We start from the raw sequence: 23,328 nt of genomic DNA on the forward strand, positions 1-23,328 counted from the left end.
GTTTTTAAACAAATATAGTATTCATTATCGTAAATTCTTTTATGAAAACTCCATTTTTTTATATTTTTAATGAAGAGTCACTCATCTCTATTATTTTAATTTAAAATATAATATTAACTAAAATTTGAGAAAAAATTGCAAAAATTTAAAAATTAAAGTTTTAATATGCAAAGTAACTTTTTAAAAAAATAAAAATCGTATAGTTCACTTATAGAAAAATCGCATCCGTCCAACATTCATATTTTTTATTGTTTTAATATAAATATTAATAGTTCTTATGTTATTAATAAAATAGTGTTGGTTCTCTTCATTTATTTATATTTATATTTTTTTATAATATATTAAAATTATATTTAAATAAAATCATAAATTAATATGTGTAATACCACTAATATTTGATCGAAGCTAAAGTTTTAAGTTTGATGTTACAAGTTAGGTTCAAAAATGTGTTAATCTGTAATGTAGTTTATATATTGCAACTAGGGTCCGGAATCTGTAGTCCTTCAGTTTGTGAAAAAAACTAGATTTTTTAGTTATTGTATGTTTTTCCTACGTCTTGGTCTTTTATTTTCTTTTTATTTTTTTAACTTTTCCTGGTCAACAAGTACTATTATCAATTAGTTAGAAACAAATGAAATGTTTTTTTTTCATCTTCCAAAATATTTTTTATTCTTTTTTATTTCAGATTTTTTTTTAATTCGTATCAATCTCAAGATTCTAAAAACTTCTCATTTATTTAAATAATATTATAATAAAACGTTTCCTAGCTTCTAACTCCTTTATCATTATCAAATCTATTAACATTTATCCTATCAGCCGATGAGATTTTTTCTATATCTATATTTATATTACGCCTATTAGTCTAATAGGCATTTTTCATATCCTTAGATTGATATTGGTACTATTGAATTAAACAACTTTTTTCTATTTTCATATAGGTATTATACCTATTGATCTAATCAACATTTTTCCTAGTATTAGACCTATCGTACAAATCGACGTTGAATTTACAATCACAATTTTAATTTTCAGTAGTTTCTAAAGTTGGGGTGGAATTTTGGTATAAGAAAAACTAAGTTGAATTCATTAATACAAAAAACACTTTTTATAACAACATATTACTAAAGATTCTAATCCATTAGGTATAAAAAATGATTCAGTGATAATTTTGTAAATCATGCGAGAATTTTTATATCATTAAACCTAGAATTAATATAAAAATGATGTGGTGGCATTTTTGTAATAAATTATAAAAACTTTTTATATATGTTCGAGTTATAACCAATATAGGAAGCAATGTAGTGATACTTTTGTAATATAAGAAAAAACTTTCTATACCTATTCTAATTATAACCCATATAAAAAGCAATTTTTTTATTTATAAACCATGTTTAAGGTTTCATTTTCTAAGGTGTTTCTCAACCAACATAGTGGTTGCGGTGACTGCGTTCACATGGTCGTTCCTCTTCCTCCATCTTCATCTCCAATCTAACTAAGGCAAACACAAGGCATATACCATTGTTGTTTCTCACAAGGCCGCCGACAGCGATGGTAACCATTGGAAGCATTTCCAACACTGATGTTGCTCTTCACTTCACCTCCCCTAATTTTGTCTTCATCATTTGGCTAATGCCACCGTCGTGCAACTCTATCACCGTTAGAACCATCATTGTCAGCACTACCACAAAGCCTGAATGAAACCTCACCGTTGGCATTAGGTTTTTCCTTTTTCTTTCCTCCAAACACGCAACCGTGGAGCGACATTCACATCGCCACCTATAAATGGAGGAACCACTAATCGGAGATGCCACTACTTCTTCTTCTTCTTTGCATGGAAACTCTTCTAGCAAAATCTCAAGTGTCACCACACTTATCCCTCCCTCTTCAAGCCCATTCAATCTTTTCCTCTTTCTATTTGACTTATAATATTTTTTTATTATTTATCATTGTAATATGATGGGAAAAGATGAAACATTGTTGGGATATTAGTATGCAATTCAATTAAACATCAAAATAGAAGTTAGTACATTTATTTTCCTTTCTAAAAATGATTTATAATTTTGGAAAATGATAAATTATGTGCATTAGGTGATTCTACTTTTTGCTTTTTCACTTATCATGTGATGAATATAATTGTTCTTGCATGAGAATGACTCCAATATGCATGAATGAGTGATGGTCTATTAAAGGCATAATGTGAAAACACTTTGCATACTGGTTGTGGCCTTAAACAGTATAAAAATGAAACTTTTTGTACCGATTTTGGAATCAGTATAGAAAGTTCAATAATTTTTATACTCCCCTTTTTTATATTGGTTCTGAAACCAGTATCAAAATACATTTTTTAATCAATATAAAAAGACATTTTGTACTAGTGGTTTTTAGGTATAAACTTTATTACACAATTGTTGCATGTGGGTGATTAAGTGGGTCATGAAAACAACTCACCTATAAGGTTTTACTTGTTAGTTACTTTATAAATTGATTTTATCATTAATTGATGTGAGATTTTCATTATACCATCTTGTGTACATACATATGTTCTAATTAATAATTATAATACCATTAATGAATATTTCCAAAAGAAAATTAGGGAGGCTTAAAACCAATAGAACTCGAGTCCAACTCATACACCAAATTGAAATCACTTTCAATATAAAATCGTAAGGTAATATACATTTATGGTCATTCATTCCTTATATTTATATTAGTCTGTCACCAAAACTCACTATAGTTAAAAATGAATTTTAATTTCAACTCAAAATTATAAAATTAACTTAAAAAATAATATTTACATCCATTTTATATATTATAAATTGATATTTTCACTATTCATATTGAAAAATGTTAAATTTATACTAAATTTCAAATGTGCTTATCTACAATTATGTATATCTTTTTATATTATTAACAGATTCTAGTGTTAAATCTAACTTTATTTCAATCACATTCTTAGTCTTCTATATACGGAATTTAAATTTAAAACATTTTGAAAAAAAGAAAAAATGTTTTATACTTTGGAGAAAATTATATTACATAGTATTACTATTTTGTTCACCGGAAGCCAGAACACAGCGTTGAAAATTGTTAATAATGAATTGATGAATGAGTGGGTTTCCTTTTGTGTGATTTGTCAATAGCGAGATGGCAAAGTGGCTTAACATGTAACCACAGCAGTTCACATTACCTCATGCTTATTTGTGTTGATGCAAGTGGATACAACCTAATAAATCATATTAATCAACATTATCTTTTAGGATACCATCTCTAGCACTTCACCATATTTTATAACTTGCTGACTACTAATTATTTTTTTTTCTTAATTATTGTACCAGCCTACCTATTTTCTAACTCATCAGTAGTATAATTTTAAAGCACGGCGTGGGAAATGAAGCGTCAAACGGAAAGGGACCTACGCTTTACTTAAAATACCAGTGGTCACCGAGTTTCTACTGTAATCTTCATTCCAGTTTATAAAAAAAATATTATTTTCCGATAATTTGATTCAACCTTTGAGTATGGTAAATTGCAATTTTACATTCACTGAAAACAAGTAAAAATAACGTGAAAAATCGCTTTTTTTCTAAATTATAAGCATCTTTTGATTCACATCTCTGGAAACTGTTCTTGTATTTTTAACATTCCATTGGGGCCACCCCTGTCCTCTGGAGCTCCGTTCGGACCAAACAGTGACATCAAAAACACAATTTTCAACATGACAATGAAGTTCTGCATTTTTTTTTAACTTTTGTGTGGCATGTTGGCATAGGTAGGTTCCGACCAAATGATGATGACAGACGTCGTCCACAGAGGTTTACACGCTGGCGTGGCCTAAACTGTCTTGTGAGTTAGTTAATCAATGTTATGCATCTTCAGATTCCGCATTCCATGCATAAAGAAATACATTTTCAGGGAATGGGAGTCCATGCAGTTTCAAAATGGAGTGTAGTATGTGCAGTTATTAGTTTCATGCTTCGATTTTATTTCATTCAATTTTTGAAGAAAAAAATATAACTAATATTAAATAGTAAATTTTAAGTTTAATTAATTTTAAATTACTTTATAAAATAATATTTATATATCTAAATTTGATTTATATATTGTAATTTAATTTTATATATATACGTATTAGTGGTGGTAGACTCAACATCGAGAGTTAGTATTTGAAAAATATTTTTTTAATTTTACGTTTTTTCATATTAAGATCAAAGAAGTTGTGTGGTGGTGATAAGTCTCTTGTTTATGGGATCCAAAGACACAGTACTGATCTAGAAATAGAAAAAATGTTGATTAATTGATAAGATAGATGTTAATAGATTTAATAATAATGACGAGAATTGATAGTGATGTCTAATATCACTTTATTTGAATAATAACGAGAAAGGTTACACATTAATTTTTGAATGCTTGTAGCTTATGGATACTATTACTAATTGAGTGGAACAATTATAAATTCAGTTTGTATACTGAAAAGTCGTTTTATTTGAGCAATAATATGTTTGGTGAAGGCTAGAGGATCTTATAGATATTATTGTGATTGGCAATGTTGAGAGTTGGGACCTTTTGTCTCGTTGTGTGCAGAGTTGAGGTCGCATTAAAGACGAGCATTGTCTTATGGGGGCAACTTCATTGCGAGTTGTGACCATCATCAATTAGCCATGCCATATAAAATACAATCAGGATCACAAATCAATATCTGGGTATTACTTTAATTTTTATTTTTTTTTCGTTTCTTCATGATTATTTTGAATAAAATAAATATAAGTATGATGGGTAATATTATATTTTTTATATTTGATTTGAAAATAAAATAATATTTATTTTTGTAAATTATATATGAAGATAATGATAAGTATGTATACATTAATTTTACTTTTTTTATAAATTTGGATTAATTTACTTTTAAAATTATAAATATCGGTCTGATTTTGAATTAATTACCAAAAAGGTTAAGTGATCATGACTATGTTCTAAAAAAAATCGTAAAATGCATGACTACTTAATAATTTAAAGTCGTATTTATATTTGACATTTTTGTGAAGATTAAACTTAATTAATTACGGAATTAACCTTGAAACAAAATCGTCGTAACCTTCTATTCAAAATCATGTTTAATATCTTCTATATACAAGTTAAGTTGAAATCGTTAAACCTATATTCAATTTTACTTGAATGTGATTTTGGACAGAAATAGTCTTACTATTATGATGTCCGTGAGATTAATTTTGTAATTAATTAGGTTTAATCTTCAAAAAATCACCAAACACAAATATAACTTCAATTTTATTAAAAAATCGTATATACATTTCATGACTTACTCAAAACAAAATCGTAATCATGAGATAGACTAAATCCTTCTTATAATTAATTCAAAATCATATATATGTAATTTCAAAAGTAAATTAACCCGTATTTGAAAAACAAAACTCATTTACTTTGGTCACCATCTCATGTCATTTAGTTCAATCCTTCTATATGTTTAAATTTTTTTTAAATATTTTAATTTTATTACGTAATAATAAAAAATTATATTCCTTTATTAATTGTTTAGTGTTCAAATTTACTTTTAAGATATAACTTAACATTATTTAGTTTTTAATTTAATATTGATGTTCTTCTTTAACACTTATTATAATTTTTTTTTATTTGATATTGGAGAAAAAGTAAATACATTGATATTAAATACTTCCTAACATTTGATGTTATTTTTTTATATAAAAAATATTTAATTAATATTTGTAATAATGAAAAATTGGGTATAGGTATATGTTTAATGGAATGAAAAGGACATAAAAATTTTATAATTAATGAATATAGAAAATAAAAATTAATTTTTAATTAAAAATGAGATACAGAATAATAAAAGTCATTCTGAACTCATCTTATCACGTTCACGCCTTAATTCATTTTTAACGAATTTCATGTTATTTTTTAAATATTTATATTTCAATGAAATAATTTATAAAATTCATATTCTAACTTTTATTTATTTATTGATATAAAAATATCTTTAAGATATAAAAATAACTTTTTCTTTTCGAATCGAAAAGTTTAAAGTTTATATCATATGAATATGGTCAAAATATAGAAATTTCATAATATCTATATCTTAACTTTATGATCTTAAAAATAATATTTTATACTGAAAGAAAGTGTGTTTACAACATTCATATTTTAATAATTATTTCATTCGATTGGCGACCTAAGAGATGAGTTTAAAATGGAAAAATATTTTTTTTATTTTTATAATTTAAGATCTTAAAATTAATATCATATCAACATAATTTAATATGTGATATTTCACAACATGGATATCTTGAACTTAAGATCATTACTCCTATACCGGAAATGTTCTAATGAAATATATATTCATTTCAATTTTAGTATTCTTTTACTATAATACATATTTATGTGTCATCTATGTCAATTTTTGTGATGATAATTGATTTTTTTCTTTATATTAATTATATCAAGAATATAATCTAAAAATAAATAAATAGACAAACACATTTTTATTATAAAACTGAGAATTATAAAAGGTTATGATGCAGTTTTTCAAACTTTTTCCTTTATGTATTTCCGGAAAATTAAACACTTATTTTCTTAATTTTAGGTCTTTACACTTGGTATATCCATTAAATTTAACATATGTTATTTTTTTACTTTTATCATATGCAAAAATACCAACGCTAGAGACCTTGATTAACGTAAAAATGACCATTTGCACACGTTATATAATTAATATTAAAAATGATGTTAATCGACATAAAAAAATGATTATTTTCAAAAATAAATTGACATCGGAATATGAACATATTTTTACATCAAATAACGTCTAAAAATGATTATTTCTCACTCAATTAATGTATGAAATAATCATTTTTGACAACAAATTAGTCAAATGACGCATTTTCAGACGTTCATGCTTTGCTTTTTATTAGCAAATGAATCATTTTAGAGTTTTACCAAACCTGAAAAGCATAAAATTAGCAAATGTGGCATAGTTTTGGTATTTCATATATCCAAAACTCATTTTCAATTTTGTATGAACTAATATAAACTAAAGTTGTCACAAGTAAAAGCCCGAAAATCTATGGGCACGTGGTTAGCACAGATTTGTATCCACCATCATCGTCACCCAAAAAATGATGTTAATCCTTATTATATATGTTCGTAGTAGTGTAATAGTAGTGGTGAATGGTGAATGATGTATGGTGTATGTTGACTATTTACATGTAGTTAATAGTGTATATTGAGAGTAATGTATTATGACTATTTACTTGTGATTTTTGGTTTTGATAGTTATAGTTATAATTTTTTGTTTAAATTTTTTTGAACAACCCCTATTTTAGTTGCAGATCTTTAAACAACTATAACTTTTGTTCTGGGTTACAGATTTGGCATTATTATGTATTTATTTAGGGTAGAAAAAAATTTCCAAACAACCAACTGTTCCTTCTATATTTTAAAAAAATATTATTTTCTAATTTTTGTCAATTTATTTTGTTTTTTTCAAACTTTGAAAAATTATTTCATATAATTAGACTTTGAATTTTGATCTCAATATTTTTGTGGAGGCTTCTCGTGATTTTTTGGTGCTTTGAACAAATTTTCAGATTGTTTGGAGTTCTTGTTAATATATTCTAGTTTTATCCTAAGTTTGAATGTATACGGTGTATGAACAACAAATAAGTTCAACAATACCAACAAGTTCAACCAATTTATACCCCATAAAAAATGAAAATGAAAACAAAAATTCATTAAAAATCCAAAACGAAACTAACTATAACATCCCAAAAATACAGTCCAAAACTATATAATAGAATAATCACATTAATTAATAATTCAGATCAGTCTTTACACAAAAAGCCGAACGTACGCTTACGGACGAACGACCTTACAAAAATATCTATAACTTTAAACTGTATAGGTTTTAAAAATATCTGACCGAACGGTTTACAAAAGCCTATATCGAACGGTCAAATAAATCAAAAGAGGAAAGTGATCGAACGACCATCTTTCATTCAAACTAAACTACGGTCCGAACGTACTACGATTCGGTCTTCACTTCAACCTCAACCATATTATCTTCATCTAGCGCCTCTTCCAGCAGCTCGTCTCCTTCTGCTCACATCCACACGGATGATCATTGCAATGACAAAGACGGACGTACAAAACAAGACAGGACAGGAACATAGGGTAAGCTTATATAATTTAATTCAAGTATAAACATACATTTCTCACATTCAAACACATAAGATATATTTCATCATACGTTTCAAGCAAGGTCTAATACTAGACTGACTGTCCGGACTGTATGAAATCTGTGTAGCTACGACGTTCGTGCACCCGGGTGATGTAGTAACTGGAATACCCTCATCAGCTGCCACCAGAGGTTAGTCCTATCTATCCAAAGTAACCCTAAGGACTAGGACCTCCTGTCGTTCCCACACATGACATACTCCCCTCTACGTGAGGATGAGTACTCACGGAACATTAGGATGAATAGCCAGCTTAGCATAACCACATTCATACTTTACAAATTCAAATATTCATTCATGAGTCGTTCCTCCCCGGAACGCTCGTCCATAACTCAACACATTTCATCTGTATCATATTCTCTTCATCTTTCATTATCCATCATTTCAATTTCATCTTTGTTCACTGATTTTAAGGACACCAGATACCGAACGTTCAACCCTCATTCAGAACGAGAACGAACTCTTGGAGCGAGACCGAGATGTCTCCAGTTCCAGAATAGAATAAGACCGAGATGGTTACTGTCGGTTTGAGAAAGAGACCGAGTGTAATAGATATAACAAGAAACGAATGGAGCGAACGTTAATTACAAAATGAGCCAATTAGATGCTTTGACTCCTAAGAGTTCTACCAAACACCGAAAGAACCATGTCAAATACTAAGGTTCTAAGCCGAAACCAAATGGATGTATACACTTTAAGACCTTCATAAGAAAATACTTAAAAGGATTCACATTTAGAAAACGAATGCCAATCAATGACTGAACACGGTAGAGGAAAATTCTATTGAAGTTGGACGAACGCTATTTTCATCAAGATAGATCATACCATAAATGAGTACGAGCGCTTGGTATAAGACCGAGCACTACTAAACTTATAATAGAAAGCTTAATAAATATAATAAGATAATATTAGAATAGTGTTTAAGAATAACTAAAATATACAAATACATATATTTACAAAATTTAAGTTTATCACAGAATACTCAGATGCAACTACTCTTGGCCGAACGCTCAAGCATAGTATTACCACACGAAGACGCTTGTCCTCAACTAGGATTATTTCCAAATGAAAGAATCCAATTTCAACCAAGTTTACTAGAAACACCGAACGGTCAAGGACCGTTCAGTACCGAACGTATACTTTCATAGTGGAAATTTCATACCAGAATCATTTATATTCAAACTCATTTCTCAACATATAACTTCACAATTTCATACATTCATATCATAGTAAATTTCATATACTTCATACATCAGAACATAGCAACCATCATATTTCATATAGTCAAATATCTCAACAATCATGCTTCACTTTAATTTAGCAACTCAACAAACGTTCATACAGAATAGTAAACATACAAATTAAATTAAATAAGCTTCCCTTACCTCTGAGCGTGAACGAACGTTCTAGACAAAATACGGTTCGCCTGACTACAATTCCTTCTACTTTCAACGCTCAACAACTCTTCAAACTAAACCAAACAACAGAAAACCAACAATAGCTCAGACAAGACGACATCATGCAACCAGAACTTGGTTTGCATGTACCAGAGAACGAACGACTAAGGACAAGAAGAACTTACCAGTTCAGAACTCAAAACTGTTCGGTTCAAACTGAAGCTCTGGACGCCGGGAGTGCTTCTACGGTGCCTGAATGGTGATCGGAGAAGGCAAAAGGTAAGATTTCTTAGAGAGAAGGGAGAACTTTTAGTGAGAAGGAGGAGAAATGAGAAATATCAGAGTTTTGGAGAAGAAGATGCATGCAGAGAGTGTGACGCAATCTTTCCAAAAATTCAGTTTTGCTTAAAACGAACGTCCGCTCATCTGCTGACACCTGCATTCCACTATCTGATTTTCGGATCTTCATCGCTTAACACCAGGCGTCTGTTCCGAGGGGTTTTGGGTGCGTTTTTAATGAGGTTTGACACTAACCTTCTTAAATGTGGGGTTTGTCGCTGGAATAAAATGTTGCCGCCAGTGACAAACAAAAGAGAACGCTCCTATACTCCAAGGACTACCTGTGCACGAAATCAATTAGTCAAAACGAAAAAAAGAATCATACTTAAAAGTAGTTAATCAACGTGCATTTGTGTAAAATGAAAGAAATATTACGTGTTTGTCGTTGAAAACTTCGTTCGAGAAGGGTTTAAGTAGAGAAGAAGGTTTTGAGTAAAGATAAAGTGAATAAATTTTCACTCTCACTAAAGTGATATTACAACATCTTATAGCACTTTAACGTTTGAAACTAGGACATTCGACATTATACGTGAATACATTTTCACTTTTGCGTCAAACAATTATTCTAATATGTTGTCGAAAATTGAGAATTAACAATTTTACCAATATGATGTCAAAAATTGAGAATTCATATGTCTAATGACAATATGACATCGAAAAGTATAAATTTTGAGGTCCAAATTTTACATTTATTTATAAAATATCACATATTTTTTTATAGGTTTAATGTCTCGGTAGGTCCCTATTTTCATTCGGAATCTCAAATAGGTCCATTTCTTTTTCGGCGTCTCAATTGGGTCCTTATTTTTGTAAAAATTGAATCAAACAGGGGCTTTCCGTCAAATTGAGAAGACGCCGTTAAAAAGGGTGTTACGTGGCATGCTGACAATGTCTTTTTAAATGATGTGGCATTAAAAGCGTGTCTCAATTGTATTTATTTTATTTTTGAATTAAAAAATAAAGTTTATAGAGTGGAAATATAATATAAGTAAAGACAAAGTTGGGAAATCAAATTAAATTAAGTATCCAATGGGGGCTTGCCACGTGGAAGCCCCTTTCTCACCCAAATTAGGGTTTCAGAATTGGGATTTTGAAGGCTTGCTTCTACCTCCTTTGCCTGCGTAGCAAACTGCGCTGCTGCCAATTGCCATGGAGATCTCTATGCCTGTGGTTGCGTTTTTATTTTTGAACCTTTCCATGTGTTCTATGAAATAAGATGACCACTTTGCCCTTATTTAAATTTTTTTTTCTTCTACAAAATATTACTATAGAAACTTATTCGTTGGTTGTACTTTGTGTTCTCATCAACTACTGTACAGAAGTTTAAAGCCGTACAGTTACAGAGCCTACGTAGTTTGTTTTCGGAACGCAGAAAAAAAATTGAGGAACAGTAATGGGCCCAATTTGGCTGGTCCTCTTTTTCATTTTCGCAGAGTGAAGGTATGCTTTTTCCACTTCTCTCTTATTTTCTATAATTTTTTTAAGTAACTTTGAAATCGGTAAATGTTCCTGAAATAGTCTCGTTAGTATCAACAATGCTAGCATAGTACTACCAGAAAGATCAAATTAACTCATTTTCAAAATTATAAAAGACCAAAGTTCAAATTACTAGAAGAGTTTAGAATTAAAAAAACATTTTAGTGAAATAGGGCAAATTTTGCCTACGCCTTTTTCTTCCTCTTTGCACCCTTCCCTTTTTACTTTATTTTTCCTCCAAAAAATACTCTTTTCAAAAAGTATTTTCGGAACATATTGATGAAAAAAAGTTGTGATCTTCTGAATATTAGTTTTTAACTTTTGGGTTTCCAAAAGCTGATTCTCATAGTGTATTGACAGTATTCACATTTCAGAATTTATGTAAGCTGTAATTAACGTTATAGTGAGTTCCAAAACTAATTCCTAGAAGAAAATAAGTTTTTAATAATTTCAAATAATTGTGTAAATAAACTATTTCCAAAACTTATTTATATAGATTATGCAATCAATCTTTTTCTGAATAAATAAAGCAAGAGGCACAAGTTTTAGTATGAAAAATGCGAATAAAATACAACTCATTTATATAACAAAAATATAAAGAAAAAAAAAAGTTATATACAAGTACAGGTTGGCTGAATATGAGTAGGCCGAATCTTGAATGTATCTCAGGTGGTGATCCACACATTAATTTCTCGGTAATCGTTCTCTTGCTTATCAAAACATATGAACAAAGTTAAATTCAAATATACTCATTATTTAGGAAAAAATAACCTCTCATTTAAATGCGACGAACGAATTTCAGTTTTTTATATTTTGCATTTTCAAGTGGATTGGTTGTTAATTTATTTGTTATGCATGATTAATCAAACAATTGGTTTATATATATATATATATGATCGTATGTGGACCATTAATCATGTACATATAGTATAATTTTAATTTTCCTAATGTAGTACATTCTTCACTTGTTTAATATATTTAAAATACTATTAAATGAATCTTTATAGTGTAATTTATTTGGCTTACTGTCGTGTCATGATTGAGCATTGTCTTTAGGTTGAACCAACCCATCGGGTGAAAAATTATCTTCACCATTTACCTTCCACGATTTTTTCTCTCTCCAACTTTTATTCAACTGTAGTTTTTTCAAAAGAAACCAAGGATCATTGCAGTTCTTAATTTTAATATATTATACGACTATAAATAATTATTAGATAAAAATAAATATATATTGATGTTGTTTACGTAAATTACTATAATAGTTCTTAATTTTAATATATTATACGACTATAAATAATTATTAGATAAAAATAAATATATATTGATGTTGTTTACGTAAGTTACTATAATATTATCCTTTATTAACAATTATATTATATTAATTAAATAAATCTTGAAAAAAAGATCTGTCTACTAGAGTTTCTTAGTTGTAGTTCTTTGTTTTTGTGAACCAAACATCACACCATCACACTACAAAAATCTAGGGGTTATTTTCAATAGAGGTGGTTTTAATCTTCGAAAAACATATTTCACGTGGTTAGGAAAATCGCTGAAAAAACCTGTTACTAAGTAATTACCGAAGGTTTTTCGCGGGGGTTTTCAAAAACTTCCAGAATTTTCAGGGATTTTATGAAAACCGTCGATATTTTCAGGGGTAGTCAAAAATTGCCGAAACGAGCTGGGATTTTCTCAAAACTGTCCCTATTTTGCATGGTTTAGTTATCCGGGGGTTTTAAACCGTCGAAAATGTATGCATTTAATTTTTTTTATTTTTTATTTTAATAAAATTAAACTGTATTTGTGACAGCATTCTTTGCCATCAACTGACATTAACAACATGGCTTTTTATGTCCAACATTCACAGGTAACGTTTGTTGTGTAGTGTTGTAATGCACTTACCATTTTTCAATGCCCTTCAATGTTTCCCTTACTCCAGACTATCAAGCTTTATCAGGAACTCATCAACATGATCACATTCTTTCTTAATGTGTTTTTCTTCCTTCTTTCAATAATAGAAAACTATTTCATTGCAACCTAATATCATTCATACAACTAATTGTTCATACATAAAAATTAAAAAGAAAGATGTTCATTACATATGTTCAATATAGATGTTCAATACATACAAATGTTCAATACTAAAAATATGACTCATAAAGATATTCAATAACAATATCTAATTTTCTTCCTCTTCATTACATCCATTGTTTGACATACTGCCTTAATCAGATACCTACAATATAACATAATAGTTAGTCGATAATATATTTAATAAAAAAATCATACAAATAAATTTAACAATTATTACCAATGATCATTGAAATACTGCAAACTGTGAAGGCAATGAGGCTTAATGATTTTGCAACAAAAGTGTTATCATTGCCTTCATTTCATTGACTTGTGATGTCAATGAAGATACCTATAACAAAAAAATTTATTTAAAAAGTGAGAAAAATGTCTAACATGTTATTCTTAAAAGGAACAAACTAAGTAAATATTTATTAAATATTCATTAACCTGAGATTGTAATTTAACATTAGAAGAAGTCAATGAAGATACCTATAACAGAAAAATTTATTTAAAAAGTGAGAAGTATGATACCTAACATGTTAATCTTAAAAGGAACAAACCAAGTAAATATTTATTAAATATTCATTAACCTGAGATTATAACTCAACATTAGAAGGAGTAGATGAAGATGATCCAATATGAGAACGAGCATGGACTCCAAAGACTTTAGATGGGCAAGGACCCAAACCTAGACCGCGAACACGTCCACAATGCTCTTGGCTTCCTAAAGCATGAGCCAATGAATTTGAACTTGATATTTCTTTTGATTGAGACGATGTTTTAGATTCATATGTTTGAATTTTTTCCTACATACAACGTAATTAATGATGCCAACATTAAAAACTTTGCATTTGTATAAAGAGACAAACTATCATGATTTGAAGAAAATACAAAAAGAAAAGAAGTGTGTTGTGTGCAAGAAGAAAAGAAATGACAGAGAAAAGTCATTGGGGAAGGGCAAGACTGCTAGATCAACATTAGTTGTTATAACAGGTACTACCAGAGTATCTTGAGACAAAATTGACAAATGAGCAGCAATATACGTTATTTAAACTTAAGATGTGTGCAAAAACAGTAGCAAGAATTTCCAACCAATAATTATATCACTAAAGAGATACACCATGAATTGTCAACCAAGTATGCAGCTAAATAAGCTCACGGTTAACCACCTTAATCGCACATACCATGCATGAACCACTTGTATGAACTTATTCTGATTTATCATGTTAATTTAGATCCCACGTGAAAGGGGAAAATAAAAAAAAAAACTCTGAATATGGTGACTAAAGATACACGTGACATATGGTTTTGCACTCAAAGTCCAAGAAAGAAAATAAAAAAAAAAAACTCAGCAACTCCTAGCATGTGCACACAATATGGCTTTATAAAAAAAAAGGTTGTCATATGTTAAGAATTATGAGTAAGACCTGGATTATGTCCTACAAAATGAATAAGATACTAACTTCACCTTATGTATACTAACTTGGTTAGGTATATAACTAAACCAATCACAGAACGAAGATTGAAACTTACACCAATTTCTCTTGCCTCATTACTGACAAAAGTTTTGTTGGTCTTCTTATGAGTAGTTATCCAAACTTCTCCTCTGCTAACTTTGTGCCCACACTCTTTTTCCTATGAAAATTAACAAATGCTTATTAGGTATGTCATAAATATTACGAGAGTCATAAATATTACAAGAAACAGAAAATTAAAGATAAATAACGCTGCACCATTTCTTCCTTCTTCCTTCTTCCTTGCAATGCTCTTGGATCCCCCTGTGTGAGCAAGGATTTTGATCTTTGGATGTGGAAAATTGTAGCGACTCAGCTTCTAGACTGACGCCACTATTTTGTACTGTGCTTTTATCATCCAAAGTCTTTGTATAGAATGTGCAATTATTAATTTCATAGCCTGTACAACATACAAAATCAAACTTCAAACCATTTGCTAGCCACAACAAAGTCTCAGAAGACCGTGATTCTTTCAAAACATCATATTTGAACCAGGACAAGAATGCTCTGTTATGCTCCATCAACTGCCATTTCTCTGATTGTCTTGGATACTTGTCCTTTACAACGGCTTTGTGTTCTTCCAAAAATGGGATCACTTCATCTGTGTTGTTTAATATGTACAGATGTGCTTGCATCAATTCTTCACAACTTTTCGTCACGGATGCTTTTACTTGTAGAATATCTATTCAACCATGATGTCCAGGGGACTCCTATCGGATTTGCTTTAGTCATATAATCAGAGCAAAACTCGATACTTTCTTCTGCAATATATCTTTCAATCATTGAACCTTCTGGACGATATTGATTTTTGACGTACTCTTTCAAAATCTTCATATAACGCTCAATAGGGTACATCCATCTTAAGTATATTGGTCCACACAACTTTATTTCTCTGACCAAATGATCAAGTAAATGCACCATGATGTCAAAAAAGGATGGAGGGAAAAACATTTCTAGCTGACACAAGATGATGATAATTTCGCTTTGAAGTTCATCTAACTTTGTAGGATCGATGACTTTACTACAAATTGACGAGAAAAATGAGCACAGTCGAGTTATGGTCTGCCTAACTTTTTTGGGCAAAATTTCACGAATTGTCACCGGTAACAATTGTTGCATTAAGACGTGACAATCGTGAGACTTGAGTCCAACAAGCTTTAAGTCCTACATTGACACTAAGCTCTTGATATTTGAAGAGTACCCTTGTGGTACCTTGATACTCTTTAAACAAAGACAAAAACTTATCTCCTCTTGTCTAGACATTGTGTAACATGCAGGGGGCAAATAAGTACGTTTACCAATCTCTCTTGGTGTCAACTCTTCTCGGATCTTCATGTCAACCAAATCCAAACGCGCATTCACTCCATCTTTTGTTTTTCCCTGGATGTTTAGTAGTGTGCCAATCAAGCTATCACAAACATTTTTCTCTACATGCATGACATATATGCAATGCCTAACATCTAACTTTGACCAATATGGAAGATCAAAGAATATTGATTTCTTCTTCCAAGGGGTCGTTACATAAGACTTCTTGGACATTTTCTCAAATACATGATGTACTCTATTAACTTTTTCAAGAACTTCAAGTCCAGTAAGTGGAATGAGTGCATTGTCTTTCTCTTGTTGTCCATTGAATGCTTTCTTTAACCTTCGATATGGATGATTAGATTGTAAAAATCATCGATGACGCATATACACTGCCTTCCTTCCGTGTTTTAATTGATGAGCTGCAGTGTTTTCTTCACATATAGGACATGCTTTATGACCCTTCACACTGTACCCCGACAAATTACCGTAAGCTGGGAAGTCATTAATGGTGCAAAATAACATGGCATGCATCATGAAAGTTTCTAAAGCAAAGGCATCAAATATTTCAACCCCATCAATCTACAACAACTTTAAGTCTTCAACTAGTGGCCTGAGATAAACATTTATGTCATTTCCAGGCTGCTTTGGACCAGATATCAACATTGACAACATCATGTACTTTCTTTTCATGCACAATCCAGGACATAGGTTGTAAATTATCAGTATAACGGGCCAACAACTGTGATTGGTACTTAAATTACCAAATGGGTTCATTCCATCAATAGCTAAGTCAAACCTAAGATTTCTACATTCTTCACCAAATTGGGGGAATTCTTGATCAATATTTTTCCATTGCTTTGAATCAGTTGGATGACGAATCAATCCATCAGTTGTTCTCTCATCTGCATGCCATCTTAGGTTTCTAGCGTCTTTGGGATTCGTGAACAAACGCTTAAGTCTGGCCACGAGTGGAAGGTACCAAACTACTTTCAAAGCAGAATCATTCTTTTATGTGTGACCACTATCTTCACCGTTGTGTTTTGACTTGTATCGTGATAACCCACATTTTGGACACTTTATCAAAACTTCATTCTCATTCCTATATAATATGCAATCATTCGGACATGCATGTATCCGTTTATATTCCATACCCATCGGACAAAGAATTTTTTTGCATCATAATTACGAGTGGGTAATGTATTTCCATCTGGCAGCATTTCATTCAACAACGACAACAACTCTGTAAAACTCTTATCAGTCCATCCATTGCTCGCCTTTAAATTCATGAGCCTTAACACCACTGACAACAGTGTGAACTTAGTTGAACCGACATACAAAGGAGTCTTTGCATCAGTCGACATCGTTTCATACACATGCCCTTGGGCAAAAGCTTCTGCGCCAACATCATGGATCATATCCTCTAAGTTGTCTTCTTCCAGTCAATCTTCCATATCCATGGTGGAATCATATATATTTTCAGTTGGAGAGACAGTTGGAAAGTCTGTTAATTCGTCGTGCCATATCCATGTTGTATAACTTTGTACGAAACCATCACAGATAAAATGTTCCCTAATAGCAGTTGCGTTCAACTTCCTCCCATTCAAACAGTTCACACAGGGACATCTAAACTTGACTTCATCATCACCACTTGTACTCGCGTTACGTTGCGCAAACTCTATAAATTCTTCTACCCCTCTCTCATACTCAGTGTTGATGCGTGGTAAATTAATCCACCCTCGATCCGTACGCATGTTTACTGAAATTGTTTACACAATTTCAATAATCTTGAATGATCACTTTGATCGTGTTTGTATTCAAGGTGTGACCCTATCCCATTCAAGAAGATTTACTTTTTTTAGTTTATTAAACATATCAATTTTAAACAAAACAACATATCTAAAGTTTTACGAAATTTTGCCAGTATTTCGCATTGGTCTTCAGGTTACACGAAATGAAAGTGATTATAAATCACAATCAAATATGCACCTGAAGATTAATACAAAACACAACTACAAAATTTCATCAAATTTAAGACATGTATATTAAAATTGATATGAATAATAAACTATGAAAAAGTCATTACCCTTCTTAAACTGTCCAACCGGATAATTCAAGATTCAATACTTGTAAATTATTATTATCATCTCCTCTCTATTCATTTTTAAAAGGTACATTTCTTCAAAAATCTCTGGAGATAGTAAATAATTTTTGTATTGAATCTCAAATGGGAAAGCGAGGCTAATTCACAATAAAAATATATATTCAAGCAAAGGAATAATTATATATGCAACCTACAATATATACAAGCAAACAATATATTCAACCAAACAATATATTCAAACAAACAATTAATTACATGGTCATATTAAAAGGAAAAAATTAAGAATAGGAACCTGGGAGCGTGAAAGCCGGTCAACAATGAAGAATGTCTCTCACCACAAATATAATATCTAGACAAAAACAAACAACACATTAATTAGTCTCATGATTCCTAACCTCCTTAAACTTTATTTTATCACCATATCAACCAATGTAATACAAACAATTCAAAATATTATTCTCTAATTTACATATATTTAATTAAAAAATATAAAACAAACATATATTCCCCTAATTCTATATCCTAATTTCTATTTCTCTAATTTTTATATCTCTAATTTCTATATCCCTATCTTCAAAATTCTATTAACCTAATTTTAATATCCTTAATTCATAGAGCTAAACTCTCTATCTCCCCTTGCATGGAATATCATTCCTATCTTCAAAATCCAAATCGCCTAATTTTAATATCTTCAATTCATAGGGCTAAACACTCTATCTCCCATTGCATGGATTATCATCAACAGACCCTACCATTTCTATTTCCATTAATCTGAAAATGAAAGACAAAAAAAATGTTCAAGCAAAGAGAACTTATCGTACCGTGAAGAGAGCAGAACCGTGGCTGCCACGTGAACAGAGGAGGCACGACGACGAAGGCGGAGGCGCAACGACGGAGGCGGAAGCGCCACGACGAAGGTGGAGGCGCGATGACGGAAGCGGAGGCGCTGCAATGGAGGCGGAGGCGCGAGAGAGGAAAGAAAAAGCACTGTGGTGATGAAGAAATGTTCGCGTGAAGAGGAAGAAGAAAGAAAACTGTTCAGTTTTCTAATATCAGAAAACGATACTACCTTGGTTCATCCACTTAATCGAAGCAGTAAAGCACAATACGCCTCGGTTCTTTTCCAACCCCGAGGCAGTAAACGACAATACGCCTCGGTTCATACACAACCGATGCCGTATCAACTCATATTAAATGATACTGAACGTCCACTTTTCTGAGATTTAGTGAGGTGGCAGGTGTGGCAGGGCCTACTGCCTCGGTTCACTGATTAACCGTGGCAATATCCCTTATTTAAAAAGTTTGTCAGGGCAAAAGCAGAAGGGGAAGGGATAGGGGATATGCCTCGGTTAAACGATAACCGAGGCAATATCTCAAATTCGAGGATTATATGCCTCCGTTCCCTCCACAACCGAGGCAATATCCTATTTTAAAAAGTTTGGTAGGTGCATAGGCTGACGTGGGAGATTTCTGGATAATATGCCTCGGTTCCCTTTACAACCGAAGCAGTATTGTCCTTACGCTTTGGTTCCTGTTGAACCGAGGCATATAAGTTCCCAATATTTACAAAAATGCCACCGCATTTTTATATGCTTCAGTTTTACAAAAACCGAAGCATATAAGGCACGTTAAAATCCCAGATTTTTACTAGTGACTAGTTCAAAATAATTGGAAAAATAATCAAATGGATGTTAAGTCTGCTTTTCTAAATGGCACTTTAAAAGAACAAGTATATATTAAGCAAATTGTCGGATATGAAGTTGAAGGAAAAACAACCAGGGGGTGATATAAGAAGATTGATTCTTACTTTGTGTAGAATGGTTTTCAGTGATGCTCATTTAAGCATACATTGTATACCAAATCTGTTGACCCTGATAGTATTCTTATTGTGTACCTTTATGTTAATGACTTGATTTCTTTTGGCAATAATCTAAAGATGATTACAAAATTCAAGGAGGTCATGAAAATGTTTTGAGATGACAAATTTGGACCTAATGTCATATTTTATTGGCATTGAGGTCATTTAGGAGGATGACGAAATTTTCATATCTCAAAAAAGGTATGTTACTGATGTTTTGAAGAAATTCATGGAAAATTCGAAGTCAATCTCAACATCGATTAAAGAGATGTTGAAACTAAAAAATGGATATTGATTAAAGAATAATTAATTCAACATACTACAAGAGCTTGATTGAAAGTCTTAGATATTTTATTGCTACTAGATCAAACATTGTCTTTGGAGTAGGATTGTTGAGCAAATTCGTGGAAGAGTCACGTGCATGTCATTTACAAGGAGCAAAATGAATTATTAGATATATCAAAAGGTATTGTAACCGAAGAAATTTTTTATGCTAACATTAATGATATGAAGCTTCTCGGATATACAAATAGTGATTGGGCAAGAAATGTTAAACTAAGAAAAAGCACGTAAAGGTATACATTTCATCTAGAAATAGTAGCAATATTGTGGTCCTCAAAGAAACATGTTATTGCTCTTTTAACTAGTTGTGTAACTCAAACAATATGGTTAAGAAGAATTCTTGAAGTGATGCATTAGAAGCAAGATACTCCCACAATGATATTTTGTGATAACAAGACAATAATTGCATTATGCAAAAAATCCAGTATTTCATGGACGGTCGGTCAAAACACATAGATATTCATTTTCACAATATTTGAGAATTGATAACTGAGAAAGAAGTAGTGATCAAGTATTGTCCTACTAAAGAACAAATTGTTGATATTTTTACAAAATCATTGAAATATGAGTTATTTTACAAGTTAAAGAAAATGTTTGGAACGGTGGAAACTTTATTTAAGAGAGATAATGTTAGACATAAATCAAGTTTTTTTGTTGAATAAACTTTAAATGAGTCATGTATGTATTGTAGTTGTTAAAATAGGAAGTTGTTTGGAATGGTAAAATCTTTATTTAAGGGAGATAATGTTAGACATAAATCAAGTTTTTTTTTTAATAGGAAGATGCTTGAAAGTTTTTTTCTCCACCATCTTTAAATAACACAACATCAACAAAAGATGGTGGGTTGTTGTTTTTTTTATCATGAAAACACTTTTACTCTTCTTAAGACAATAATGATGTTGGTAATAGATGGTAGCATGTTTGAAATTATTATAAAAGAATATATTGAGAAGAAGAGAAAAAAAGAGTAATAAATTAAAGTATGGATATGGAGTTTGTGAAGTGAAAAAAAATATATAAATATGTGAAAATAGCAAATAGATATCAAAGAATCTGGATTTTAGAAAAAATTAGTTACAAAAATGTCCCTCTGATGTCGTATGTGGTGAGTTACAATTAATTATACTCAATTTTAAAACAAAAGAAATTCTAATGAGAAAAGAAATGTCTAATGAGTACTACTGAAGTATAAACATAAAGAAAAGAAAGATTCGATGGATTAAGGACGTAATGTAGATTCACTATTGCACGTTAAAAAGAATAATAAAAAAAATAGAAGAACTTTAGTATAAACATACATTGGGGTCAGATTACGCAACTTTCTGTTTCATACATTTTTCTGTTACGTATTTGTTTGGTAAGTGTGAATTCATAAATATGTGATAAAAAATGATTGCTGAAATAATTGGAAAATGACAAATATATATATATATATATATATATACACACATTTTTATATATTTTAAGTGCCAAAAACAGTCCAAAACAGTGTGAGGAAGAAGATTACAAAGGCAACAAAAGTAGAAACCAAAAGCTATCTAATTTGACCGTCAAACACAGAGTTCACGATCAACGAACAAGTCCACCGTTGAGACACACAACACAACGATGTGAAAGAGTTCAGTAAGTACGTGAACTGCAGTTTTCCCGGTAACCTCCCAGAATAAAAAACATACCATCATTTTTACAATATTTTTTTTCCTTTTACTTACATCTTCAAACTACCACGGAAATCACTAGAGTACATGATTAACAAGCAAAAAACCACTCTCTCCAAAAGCGGCATCATAAAAAATACAAGCCAGAATCGAACATAAGGGAAAAAATAACCAAAACAAAGCGAAAGCCAAAGTATATGAACACAAAATCTAATAATAAGGTAAGAAAGGGCATGGGCATGGACGAACCCTATTGAGATGCCACAGCTACAAGGCAACAACGGTTTCGCCTTTGGTACTTCTAACTTGAGACCCAGAAGGCGTAGCTGTAGCTGCAACTTGTTTCTTTGATGCCACACCACACTTATTATTATCCTTTCGCTCATCCTGCTTCATCTGTTTTTCTCGGCATTCTGAACTGCAGAAAGCACTGTCACCTCTGCAATTTTCATTTTCAAGTTTTCAGCTAATATACAACGATAAAAATTGCATAGATAGCAACAAAGGAGAAATTACCCACTTGTACATGTAGATGTCACGACCAGGAACTAAACGGCGTTTGCAGAGAAAGCAAACGCGCAAAAACTCAGGGGTGTGTGCGGAATCTTCCGAATGCCTTCTATGGTTTCTGGGTGAAACCAAGGCCCAAACCCGGCTCTGATCTAAGCCGTTCGACCCAACTGGCGGTGGGTGCTTCGTCCATGGGTCCGGCCCAAGTCCTCCCTTGACGGGGTTGTTTTGGTCATCGTCGTCCAAGGTTGTGTTGAGATCGAAGGTTATCTCTGACATGCTGGTAGTTCTCTTCATTGGAGGACGAGGTCTCTTCCCTAACAACATCTTGTAATTATTATTATTACTACTATAAGTTTTTTTTTTTGTCTGTGTGGGTTTAGAAAATTGGGATACTGTGTAACTGAGTGGAAGAGGGGGGAGAGAAGTAAGAAAGGGTATGGGAGCAGGTTACAAGTAGGTGGAGAGGAAAACGGCGAGGCTTGGGGAGATGA

General features: G+C 31.3%; 1 protein-coding gene across 1 annotated transcript; it reads right to left on the reverse strand.

Moving 5' to 3' along the window:
- Positions 1-22,187: 22,187 nt before the first annotated feature.
- Positions 22,188-23,308, reverse strand: LOC148204057 (FCS-Like Zinc finger 5-like). The gene is made up of 2 exons (XM_088106905.1): positions 22,845-23,308; positions 22,188-22,763 (listed from the first exon to the last, which is right to left on the reverse strand). Exons 1-2 carry the CDS (start codon positions 23,159-23,161, stop codon positions 22,592-22,594), a joined length of 489 nt encoding a protein of 162 aa, XP_087963031.1. The 5' UTR covers positions 23,162-23,308; the 3' UTR covers positions 22,188-22,591.
- Positions 23,309-23,328: the final 20 nt, after the last annotated feature.

Source organism: Vigna umbellata, chromosome 2, assembly GCF_029865625.1.
Source record: "Vigna umbellata cultivar VRB3 chromosome 2, Vumbellata_1.0, whole genome shotgun sequence".
In the NCBI taxonomy this organism is placed as follows: domain Eukaryota; kingdom Viridiplantae; phylum Streptophyta; class Magnoliopsida; order Fabales; family Fabaceae; genus Vigna; species Vigna umbellata.

What these genes read in the sequence shown, in the direction of transcription:
- LOC148204057 (XM_088106905.1), bottom strand. Translation starts at nt 23,161, where the DNA reads ATGTTGTTAGGGAAGAGACCTCGTCCTCCAATGAAGAGAACTACCAGC. An exon ending in CGTGACATCTACATGTACAA is followed by an intron (nt 22,764 to 22,844) that starts GTGGGTAATTTC and finishes TGAAAATTGCAG; the next exon opens with AGGTGACAGTGCTTTCTGCA.